Source organism: Fundulus heteroclitus, unplaced genomic scaffold (genome assembly GCF_011125445.2).
Source record: "Fundulus heteroclitus isolate FHET01 unplaced genomic scaffold, MU-UCD_Fhet_4.1 scaffold_93, whole genome shotgun sequence".
Taxonomy (NCBI): Eukaryota; Metazoa; Chordata; class Actinopteri; order Cyprinodontiformes; family Fundulidae; genus Fundulus; species Fundulus heteroclitus.
In genome coordinates this window covers 209,154-222,031 of record NW_023397395.1, presented here as the reverse complement: position 1 = coordinate 222,031, position 12,878 = coordinate 209,154, and the positions used below count along the sequence as shown (strand labels likewise).

At 39.5% G+C, this 12,878-nt stretch overlaps 1 protein-coding gene across 1 annotated transcript in view; it reads left to right on the top strand.

Moving 5' to 3' along the window:
• Positions 1-3,716: 3,716 nt before the first annotated feature.
• Positions 3,717-12,878, top strand: part of nfat5a (nuclear factor of activated T cells 5a) — a 35,850-nt gene continuing 26,688 nt past the window's right edge. Inside the window, 1 exon segment of the mRNA XM_036134885.1 lies at positions 3,717-4,065. Within this exon segment, the coding sequence (XP_035990778.1) occupies positions 3,993-4,065 (73 nt within the window). The 5' untranslated portion in view covers positions 3,717-3,992.

The window sequence follows — 12,878 nt, the reverse complement described above, 5'->3', positions numbered from 1 at the left end:
TTCTTCTGAAATAATATTTTTATATATTTTTTTTTAGGGGGGAGGGGGTTACACCAACTCTAGCAGAACACACACCTTCCAAAAATGTTCACACCTGTTATCAGTCCAAATAATCTTTTAGTAACATCAAGATGTTTTTGATGTAAGGCGGGCCTTTGTGATGTTTTTGGCCTTGGAACTCTGATGGATGCTACTTTTGCCCAGTCTGGTCAGGTGAGACTTCAATTTAACTTTTGGCTAATGCAAAATCCTATGTGTGTTGGGAAACTAATGCTACACATCAGAATCAGAATCAGCTTTAATCGGCAAGTTTGTGCATACAAACAAGGTATCTGACCTCAGTTCCACTTTTCTCCCAATGAAGATATGTAAAGTAAAAATATTTTTTTTAAAAACGTATCCTGTGTCCAAGATGCATAGAGTCTGTAGAGATGCTTTCTGACCCTAGACCTGTACAAGTCCTGGAAGGAGCAAAGTTCAGCTATGATCGTCCTCTCTACAGACTATTCCATGTGTTCTCCATTTGTGGATAATTTTTTTTACTGGTGTAATACCGAAGCCTCTAAAAAGGCTTTATGAGCCTTTCAAGACAGACAGATGTAAGAATATAATAGAATAAAAGAATCCTCTTGTAATGAATACGCTGGTGAACCCGATATTCAGCAGGACACAGAGTTTTTTTTAAAAAGGTTTATTGTAAGCGATGAATAGTGGCGGGTGAGGCAGACGAGCAGAACCAGACTTGAACAGATGAGTTATGGCAGATGGTGTAGGCAGGCAGGGATGAGCAGGAGACCAGAAGATGCAGGTAGAGAAAGACCAGAACAGACCGAGAAACAACCAGAACGTGCAGAGCAAGCGGTTGGGACTCATGGAGAAACAGGCAGAACTGCAGCACACAGACACATGCAACTTTAACTGAAGAGTCCAGCTGGCTGAGCACACAGGATCCAGTAGAGACAGGGCATATCACACTGAGAAGGGAAGAAGAGAGACGTTCTGGCAAGGATGAGTTGGCTGAAGCAGGTATAAGTAGACAGGTGAGCTGAGCTGACTAATTAGTGGCAACAGGTGGAGATGATCTAGAGTAGGGTGGTGGCTGGAGGGAGACTGAGCTGATTGGATGATGACTGATGGCTGAGAGATGACAGGCTAATTGGAAAAGCCCAAAACAAAACAGACAAAAAAAAACGTAAATCATGACACCTCTATTTGTCCCTCAGTGAGGAAATTCACTATCTGCTGCAAGTGAAAGTTACGTGGAAATCAAACAGATACAGATAGAAATTGTTGATGATGATAAAAATAAAAACAAATTTGAAACTAATGTGAAATAGAAAATACAGTAAAACCATACAATTGTGGAAAATAGATTATTGTTTCTTATCTCGTCTTGATTTTTTTTTTTTTTAGATTACAGCATAGTGTGTTGCTTTTGCAGACATTTTAGCCTACTTTGTGTTGTCAGACAGGTTCAGTGTAATATCTTTAGTCTACTGCTCTGACAGTAATTGTGTCTGTGTGTGGCTCGTGAAACTGAACTCATAAATATGCTTAATCACAGTAAACTCACATTTTAACAAAGTTGGGTAAATACTTTTTCACATACAGGCTGATTAGCTTGGATCGTTTTTTTTTTTACATCAATGTATTAAATCATAATCTGTCTGGTATTAAATTTTGTTTGATGAACCAGGCATGTGTGGCTCAAAAACAGGAGAAATCTGTTAAGCTGTACATACCTTTTTACAGCACCATATAAATTACACTGAAATGTTCACTGTTTCAATAAACTCAGGAGTAGCAATGGGTGCATTGGATCATTTCACAGAAAAAAAATCAACTTTAAGAGAAAATCATGAAAGGTAAGCAAACAAAGATGAAGCAGAACTGAAATGTGGCATAACATTTTAACTTCCTTTGAGCTCTGCCCTGCACAGGACCTCAACAGCTTGTTTGTATGCAAAACGCTGCATCTCCCTGTTCCTGCTACTTTACCTTTCTGTTAACCACCGTTCTCCTGCTACAGGTGATCTGCCTCTCTGGGACGGTTACGACTTGAGTTCAACAATTCCTGAACCTGCAAGTGATTAACATCTTCACAAAAAGAATTTGTAAGAAGAGTGCTTAATTATATCTATATACTTTATCATTATTATAGAAAATAATTGCGACTAGCTTTGTACTACTGCCGTGACTAATAATAATAGTGACGCACTCTATTTGTACATGCTTTTCAAGACACTTAAGGACGATGTGCAAAATAAAAGCAATCAATGGATCATACATCAGCAATTAAAGTGGTACAAAATAATAATAAATGGTTCAATAAAAATGGCAAAAAAAAAAAGATGTGCATCGTCTTCTGTTTCTAAGATATAACCATTGTGAAGACTTTAACAGTGTTCAGGTAACAAAAAAATGCAAAAACTCCTAGAATTGTTAATGATGTAAAAAAAAATAATAATTCTGTTTCAATATATGTTCTTTGTTAATGGGTTTCTATCCATGGCCAATTAAGCATCCATCTTTTTGGACTGAGAGGAAGTTGCAGATTTAAAAGAAAAAAACACAGCAAAAACTCTTGTAAATGCTATTTTTCTCTTAATAGAACCCCCGAAACAATCAAACGCCATCTTTTGCTCATCTCTAAGAGAAGTATACCTGTTTATAAACTTCCTCACGGGAAGTGAGGGAAGGGTTACAAATCTGTGTTTACAGTGGACTAAACTTAGAATGGACTTCCCTTGAACCCCATTTTTGATTAAACATTAGGTACTCACTTATCTTGTAAAGTATATGGTAAACTATGTTTTTTTTCTTTGAGTTCTTGTTATATTTCAAAATGATAGGAGCTTTAGGACAACTGAATAACTTTACCTCCTGTTGTGTAAAAATAGCTTGTCCTGCCCTACAACTCACTTCTGAGAGGACTTTTCATGAAACAAAAATAAATCTTTTGAGGCCACTGGAAACTGACTTAGCCTTCAAATAGCTGAACACTAAAGATAGAGCAGATAAAGCAATTTGACAGCGGTTCCCTGTGATGACGGCTGAAACTATTTACAGGTCAAAAAAGGAGCAAGTCATCAATAAATCATTAATTATGTACGTTATGATATAAAATCTATATATTAATATATAATAAATAAGTATTAGTATATATAATTAATATACCAAAACTGTAAATAAATTAATACATTTAGCTGTAATTCTTTTCAAGGTGCAATATATTTACTAATTTATTATCTTTTAACATTTTTTAGAACAATTACGTCCACTTTTAGTTCAATAGTCTCTATCTGTTGGCAGTCCATCCAATATTTAAATTTGTCATCATACTGGATATACTGTGGATCCTAGCATCTGATTGGCTATTCTGACCTTTTAACCATCACTTTGCCTGGATCAAAGGTGGTCCCGACCATGGAGTTCACAGCCTGACAGATTAATTAGTTCATGCAGTGGATTTTATGAATGATGAAAGAAATGCTGAATAAAATTATGAATACAACTATATATATATATATATATATATATATATATATATATATATATATATATATATATATATATATATATATATATATTTGTGAATATTTGTCTAATGTTCAATCTATGTAATGGCACATATTGGCACTTCCATCCCTTGATAGAAACGTCAGGCCTCCTATTGGAGCCACAGCGCATGCGCCACACTGTGGAAGGTAGGCGGGGCTATGAGATGGGCCGACCAACAGTAGTCGTGTGTGTGTTTGTGTGTGCTCATTGCACGAAACGTGTCTATCAGCAAAGACACACACACCTCCACGTTAGACTTTGTAGATAACGTTGTTTTTTTTAATTATTATTATTGAGTGAAAGTTTTATATTGATTAGTTTCGATGCTCTACTATACACGGCGTGGGATTTGGCCTTTGACGCGCAGGATTTACCCGATTCCGTTTTCACTGAAGACTGACCGCTCCTCCTCCCCTCGATGAAGCGCTGCGATGCCCTCTGATTTTATATCCCTCCTTAGCTCGGATATAGACCTCAATTCCCCCAAATCGCTATACTCTAAAGGTAAGCTTTCAGGAGAGGGACACTTCCTGGGAAGTCGCGGCTCCGGTTTTTTGCTTAACGCCGTTTTTGATCGGCAACAAAAAAATGAATGCCTGCCTCACGTTAAGCTGCTAGCTAGCCGCGGTTAGCCTCTTTTTTTTTCTGCTAGCAATCCTAGCTAGCACAGTCGTCAGGCTGGTGGGCTGGAGCGGCGCAGCAACCTGTCTGCTTATGATCGGTGTCACACGTTTGGAGGGACGTCGTCCTCCGCGGGGACCGATGCACGCGCAAGGAGGCTCTCGCCGTCGTCATGACATTTCAAACGCCAGCCGTTGGCAGCGTGATGGATTCATTGACGAGCTAACGTAGGGCTGCGTGAGTTCGATTCCCTGCTGCTGCTGCTACATTGTTCGGCGGATTTAACGCACTTAAAACCTGCTCCTGCACGGTGTGTGTTATGCGGTGTGCCTTCGACGCTGAATGGTGCGTAATGCGTTAACGAGCACCTCTCGTTTATGTTTGACCCTGTTTGTTTTGTTTTTTTGTTTTTGTTTTCTCGGTTTAGCCGAGCCAGAGTTCTCCTCCTCCTCCTCCACATTCTCTAGTTTCATTGAAAGTGTGAAGTTGTTGGCCCCGTCCAGGGCCCGCCGGAACCGAAACGCGATCCTGTCTCTTAATAGTGTTGCACACGTGTCAGCCAAGTGCTCTCTGTTATTATTAGGAGGGCGTAGCTGCGCCATGGAAGACCCAGCACTGTCCATCTCTTTGTGTGATTATTAGCCTGGTATGTGGCAGAGAGTGGGCGTTTGGGCTTATGTCTTCATTTTCCTGCTCGGTTCTTGTTCTCCATTGAGGTGGTGTCAATCATCTCAAACTTGTGTCAAGATAAAATTGTATGAACCGGCTTCTGGACACAAGCAGATCTTGTGCTGTAGCATATTCAAAATGAATATATATATATATATATATATATATATATATATATACACTCTTTATGGAAATATCTGAAATGATTAAAAGTCTACCTGCTCTTATTGGTAGGTTTATATTTTACTGTGGTAACATGCAGAGATGCCTTTTGTTTTGGGTTTTTTTTTCACCGCTGTAGATGTGCAATAAAAAAAAAACACAGTGAAATTATAAAACGTGTCAAAATATCAGCGCTTTTAGAGATGGTGCTAAAGAATGAACCATTTCTCCCAACAGCTCATTTCCTGTCTACAGGGTCACGAGGAAGGACGCTAGATAATGAGAACGGCACTAAGCACCCAGGATCACAACAAAGATTAACGTTTCAAGGTGATTTAAATAGGAGACTGCGTAAAATGTTTGCGCGAGACTCTGAACTGGGTTCTGAGATATTTTCATCTAGTCTGACAGACCTCTTTTCTTTTTTTCCATCTGAGAAATACAACTCAGATGGAGTAGAATATGAGAGTTGACAGACGTATGGCGCGTTCTAGCTACAAGGGACTCGGCCTAACATGTTTGAGCTCTGACAAACCTCAAGTCATGAGGATGGTGATCATCAGAACTCCATTTGAACTTTACATTTCTATTTGTGTTCCCCTAAGTTTTTCCTCTGATTCCTGGCATACTCAACACTCAAACGCCATTTTGGAAAGGATGGTGGTGGCATGGGCTGCGTCGCTGGGGCCCACAGTGTGTCTGCCTAGTGATGCTACTTCCTGCTTGTGGCAGAAGAAGCAGCAGCTTTGCTGGTCCCAGAAGGCTATGTGTTTCACCCTTAAAAATTAGACGTGGCCATTCCTGTCCTCCAACGTTATAATATAACGGTCAAATAATCTGGAAACCTATGTCACGCTCTCAGATATGGTTCAGGCTTTTTGCCTCGGCTATATGGAGTACAATTAAATGCCAACGGAGAACAAATGTCAATAAAAACACATCTAGTCAGGTCCTCTTTTGAGCGGTACTTAGCAGTACTCTGTTCTGTGAAAGCATCTTGTCTGACATCGTTAAGTGATGTTGATGCAGATGTTTGTAAGTGTACATTTTATCCAATTTAAATAACTGTTTACACCAGTACGGCAAAAAAAGCTGAAAAAACAGGACTTTGACTTTTTGTATTAAGAGTGAAACACATGTGTCACGAGTCTGATTTTTTTTTTTTTTTTATTTTAGTTTTTCAAAGCTAAGTCTGGCCTTCTGTTTCTGTTAAAAGTGCGAACCGAGAAGTTGAAGCCAACCTGCCGCCGTTACATCTCTGAGCAGCCAACCCAGGTAGTGGCTTCATCACAGCGGTGAATTTATTAAGGCGAAGGGCAAGTCGGGTTGGCAGCTCAAGCATGTGGTTTAGTGGATAACGTAGAGGTTGTGCAACCAGCTGGCCACGGGATTTTTAAGCAAAAACCCCATCAGAGTCACCCTGGAGCGACATCTCACGTGAACAGGTCCTCGCTGTTGATGTGCATTGGACGGGGTATGGCGAAGTGGACCAAGAACAGATCAGTTGACTTTGTGGAGGCGAGTGGTGATCTGAGGCCATAGGAGTCTGGTGTGAGTTGTTATAATTAAGCTAACAGAAGTGTGTTTTGGGGGGGGTTTTCACTTGTATTCACCCCCTCCTTTCTGATAATCTTCAATAGAGCGTTGCCGATATTAGTGATTTACGCAACAAATCTAGCCTTTATGAAATATTGGAATGGCCTATTTTAAAACTTTTCACGTAGAGGGACACACCAAATGTGGCAAAAGATGTTATCGTCAGATGAGACCGAAGTTGAGCTTTTGGTGTTCAACAATAGGTTTGGTTTGACCATGAATAGCTATTGATAAGTGCCAAAGGCAGTTATTCATTCTAATAAATAAAATTACCAAATCAGGACGCCACCTGTTTATCAGGAAATCATAGTCTGTCTCTGTCACTTATTCTTTCATGAATTCTTTCAGCCTGGTCAGGTGTAGCCTGGCCAGCCAGACTGATTTACACGGAGCGCAAGTCAGTCTGTTAAGGCTCCATTCCCTCCGGGACGCTACAGTGCGTCACTCTCAGTGGCAGAATTACCCACAATGCAGCAGCACTTTTCTGCTACCTTAACAGTCAAGATGCATATGGAGATTTGTGTTGCTTGGTCCTTGGAAAATTAAAAAAGTGTATGTGAGTACACCAGGTATCCACTGATTCTTTTTTTTGATAGCCAAAACAGCAAAAAATTGTTCTTTGGAGAGTTTGCTCAACGGCATGACACGTTTCAGGGACTAAACATTTAAATGCAGAGCGCGTCGCTTGGAGTTTTTTGCGTCACATCCGTAATTATCCGATTGGTTCTAACCTGAGGACGCTGACCCTGTCGGTCCCGGCTTTTAAATCGGGCTCTACCGGCTCCTTACCAGACTGATGAGCTGTTTATACGGCGTTAGTCAGTCTGGCTGGCCAGGCTAAGTGAGGTGTGGTATTATGGAACAATAGGATAAGAGGGAATTTGCTCCCTGCTGTTCTTAAACAGCAAGGCCTGCACACACATACAGAATAAACGCCTACTCTCGTACATTAAATAATTCACTGACAAAATATTTCAGCTTCTTTTTAAGATACTTTAGTCAACAACTAACCTAGTAACATTCAAATAAACTGCTATGTAAATTGAGCAGAATAAGCAAAACTGATAAACTACAAAAAAAATGGACTGATTATAAAACTTAATCCAGTAACCAATAAAACGATGTAGTGAGATCAGCATTCAGTGAATATGAACGTTTAAGAAGCCAAGTGTGTTTGGAGGAATTTGGTCAAATTAGCTTCACGACTAATTAAGACCAACAATTGGTCTGTGTTTTCTTAAAATGATATTTTAAGAATAATTTGCCAAATTAGAGGTCAATATTTATTTTTGGAAAATTGATTCTAAATGTTTTTAATTAACATTTTCAACGGAGTTAAACTACCAAGAATCGTTTATGCACTCTCACAAGATGGCCGTTTTGAAGACAGCCATGATGAGGTTACGTCTGGGTTAGCTAACAAAAGAATAGCTTTAGCAGAGCTTTTAGCTGGCGTAACAGAGGCAGCATTTAGCATGCGGACATGTTTTATGCAGTTCAGAGGGATGAGAGGATTGGAAAACACAGATAAAACTGAGCAAACTCCAGTTACCGGACCATCAACATTTCAACTAGGGCTGGAGGATAATTCAATAATAATATATATCGATTGATAGACGTATATCCATGATAGAAAAATAGGGTCAATAAAAGGTTCAATAGAAAAACTGTTTCCTTTATTTTTGCATTCTAGCCATGTAGATTAATATTAGTCATTGCATCCTTCTAACCAATCATACACACAGACCCAGGAACGGTCCGCCCCCTTCAAAGAGTTCAGAGAACATGCGTCCCTTTTAATTAAAAAAAAAAAAAAAAAAACTTTGTTGAATAAAGGGTTGAGTTTGAATTGTTTTCTGTATCTAAGAATAACAGCAAAAATGGCCAGGGCTGCACTTAAACTGTATTGAATTTGTTAAGAATTGTCACAGTATTTTTATCTTATCGATATGCTTTTCCCCCCCCCCCCATTTCGTCCAGTCCTAGTTTAGAAACTAAAGTTTGTTCCAACTTAAAAAAACACAACTCAAAACAAAAAGACCTGCTCCGATGACACGATTAGGGAAACCGTCTCTTCTTGGGGATCTTAAATTCTTTCTGATTCTGTCCTGTCCAGTTTCAGTCTGCTAGTCTTATGTTGTGACGGTCAGCGGCCGCTCCGACAGCAGACTGCGTGCTTACTTTGGTTTTGTTTAGTCAGTCAAACTTTGTGGTTTTCAGCAACTGGTAAGCTTTTATAACCAGCGTATGTCAAACGCCTGTGGTCTCCAGTTCTTGCATGTTGTTTTGCGTTTTCACAGATTTGTGAAAACGCAGAAGGGGAGTGGTGGCCTAGTGGTTAGAGCAGCGTGCTTGCACTCAGAGAAGGATGAAAGTACCCGGTTCGATCCCCAGTGCCGGCACTCTGTGTCCCTGAGCAAGACCCTTAACCCCTGATTGCTCCCCAGACGCCACACAGTGGCAGCCCACTGCTACCCAAGGGTGATGGGTTAAGATGCAGAAGTGAATTTCTCCATTGTGAGATCAACATGTCCAATTTATTTTTATTTATTTGAGCATGGATTTAAAAGAACAAAATTCTTATAAGAGGTTATAGAATTTACATTTCTTTTACTAGAGTGAATGGCTCAACCAATGTATGCTCTGGGCCTGCACAGTACCAATAATCAAAACATTTTAAATTGGTAAAAATCTATTTTAAAACACCAAATGTATTGTCTTCCCCCCCAGTAACAGCATTAAGTGTGGCTTTTTCTGGGTCAGTATTTAATATTAAACATTGAGGGCTGGTCACAGACACAGTTTAGTTGCTGTTATCCCATTTCTTTTTTGTTCAATGATGTTGGGGGTGAAATCTCCACCCCAGCCCGGATGACAGACTTGAAAATTTGCTTTCCTAGAAAGCCACAAAGAAAGTGTTGCTTTATCCCTAGTAAGATGATATTTTTTTTTTTTTTTTTGTAAACTCACATGATGCTGTTCAGTTTTTAACGTTTGTCTTTCATTTAGTGCTTCTGCTATACGTGTTTTTAATCTGCTGAGACTGAAATTTATGCTGTCGCCGCTCACTTGAGGAGCGCGACCTGTGTTCAGATCTCTCTGTAAATGTATTTGCTGATGTGTTGGATTTATTTACGGGACCTAAATCCGGATGTGCGGCGTCGCAGTGGACATTCTCCACGAGCCACTACGACTCCCCCGTGCCTTCTCCCAGCTCACGTCTCTTCTGTGGGATGCCTCTCTGTCAAAGGGGCGCCGCGACTTTCAAATGTTTCCCTCCGAGTTGGAGAGCAGAAGAAAAAAATGTCACAGTTGCTACATCATGGGAGCGGCCGTGGCAGCTGATATTAGTTCAGCTGTGCCTCATTTAAATAAAGGCTTTTAGTTGAACAATAGGGTAACGTGTTGTTCCTGTAACACTCTAACGCTAGTTTACGCGTCACAAAAAAAGGTGCCTGGCGTACCTTGCAAACATAAGTATATAAAGGTGGCAGAGTGTTGTCCTGCTTGAAAATGAAAAATAAAGATCAAATGAATCCATCAAGAGACAGATCGTGGCACCCACACTGCAAAAAGGCAACTCAAAATAAGTCAAATTTTCTTGAACTTTTTGTATTTTTCCTTGATTTGAGCAGGTGAATAAGACTATTTACCAATGGAGTAAGATTGTTGCACTTAAAATAAGAACAATTCATCTCCATCGTCTTATTTCAAGTGCAGAATATCTAATTATTTTATTTTAGGGATAAAAATACTCATTCCATTGGCAAATAGTGTTTTTTAGCTGTTCAAATCAGGGAAAATATACAAATTTCAAGAAAACTTCACTTATTTTTAGTTCCCTTTTTGCAGTGCTGCATGGACAGGCAGAATTAATTCATGCCCTTCTAGGCTCTTCAAAGCTCAATAAACTGCTGCCTCGAAAACTTAAGTCGTTTGGTTTTATTCTACAGAAAATATACAAGATTTTTCTTCTCTCCTAATAGATGAAACGGCTTTCTGACCCCCCTCCCCCCATGTTGACGTTTTCATAACCCTGACACATTTGTCCATCTAATTAACTCAGATATCCTGATAAAAACTGGTGTTTTAAGTCTGCTTTATGACGCGATGCCTTGATTTTGAAGGTTAAACGTAGGCGGAGCGATGTGTCGTCATTTTTAATGCTCTCCTAGATTTAGCCAACCTTTTTTGTCTTTTTTTTTTTCTATTTTTTTTAAACCTCTGTGTTTTTACCCAACAAAAGCTTGAACCTGCCTGCTAGCGCCACATCTGTCCTGGCGTCCGCAAGGCGACGGAAAGCTCTGTGACCCTGAAATGCTTAGGTGAGACTGCCATATGGTCACGCTCGACAACATAACTGTTTATTTATATCTCAGTAACTGGGTGAGCATGAGAGCTGGAGTACGTGTCGGAATCTAGGTAGTAGAAGTGCTTTTTTTTTTTTCTTCAAAAATATCTAGAGAATAGACGAGGTGTATGTGTAGGGAAGGCACATACTGGCTCTGCTTGGCATTAATAATTTTGTTTCATTGTGGGGTTTTCTTCTCCTGGCTTAAAGTAAAACAGATGAAGGATCTTAAAAGATTATAGCCTAAGCCAGGGAACAAGCAAGCGTGTTTGAAATTCTCTCTCCGATCTTTAGGTGCGCTGCAGTTTTTCCTACCTTTTTTTTTTAAGCTGAAACACTGGATTCACGTTTCCATTTATAGACGACCTTCCTCGCAAACCAGCGAGGCTTCCTGCTGGTTTAGGTACCTGTAAACGAACCAGTTCATAACCATGTGCTTAAACTACTGTCCGTTTCCCTTTTTAAAAGTGAAGTATTGTCCTGGATTATGGAGATAATTAGTGCCACAAATGCTTAAATCTCTCATTTTATTGTATATTTCCACTGACAGTCAGAGGTGTCAAAAGTATTCACAGTTGTTACTCGGGTAGAAGTATAGATACTAGGGTTTAAAAATATTTCTGTAGAAGTATCAACTCAAGATTTTTACTCAAAAGTATTAAAAGTACCGGTTTCAAAACTACTTTTAAAGTGTATAAAAGTAATTTAAAAAAGAAAATGCCATTAAGGACAAAAGCTTAGGCCTCCTGCACCACAGGGGGCCCAGCACCCAAAAAAGACATAACTCTACTTGCCATTATGACTACGATGTTATATTAAGGCGTTAATGTTGAAAAATAAATGGGGATAGGCTGCCTGTTTTGGTACAACAACACTCGTATATTAAAGAACCATAAATGTGCATTAACATGGGTTTCATGGAGCAGAAGATCTGGTGACTGGTTGCCTTCAAGTACTGTAATAATGCAATCAGTCAAACTTCAGAGACATGTTATCAATAACCTTTTTGTTATTGGAATGTAAATGTACATCCAACCTTAGCTGCAGGAATCTGTGAGGCCAGCTGATGTAAGATAACAGAACTGATAACAGAATTAGTGCATCCAGGGCAGACTTTGTAACAATTACCCTCATAGGATGCATGTCTAAATACAGTAGGCAGTGGTGTTAAAGTGAATGAGGAATCAAAAAATTAAGTAATAATCCTGATTTGTAAATTCCCTATATATACTTTGTTCAATTCTATAGCTAATTGCAACAATCACAAATTTAACTTTCCCGCCATCTTGAAAAATTCTTCCAGAGATGTACAAGAGTCTGCTCTTCTTGGCTACCAACCTCCTCGCTGGTGCCTGGCTGGAATATTTCACTCACGTTCTGCTACAGACATCTTTATGCTCAGCTGCATCGAGCTGCTATGATCTTCTAAGTTTTCTTCATCTTCTTCTTCTTAAGTTGTTTTGTGGTAGTTGGGAAAACAACTTGGTACAGTGGCGCCTCAATCACAATCAAATTCACTCTGTCTGGGTGGCATTATTTATCTGGATAGTTGATTCTTTTTTTTAACAATGATAAGCCAGAACAAAAACAAGCTCATGAGGTCATGGGGCTATTTTTAAAATGTAAGGGGTAGAAAGTACAGGTAATTGCATGAAAATGTATGGAGTAGAACTAAAAAGTAGGCAAAGAAATAATTACTCCAGTAAAGTATGGATAACCAAAATGTCTATTTAAAGCATCAATAAGCAAAACGTGTTGAGCAACGTGTGTCGACCAAAACATGTGCCACCAGACCAGTTATCCGTTTCAAGTTCACTTTTTTTTTTTTTTGTCAAAAGAATACCCTGAATGTACGCGAGGGTCACAGTGGGCTGCATTAAACAATGCTAATGGTGGGCTACAGGCTACCGCCTCACAA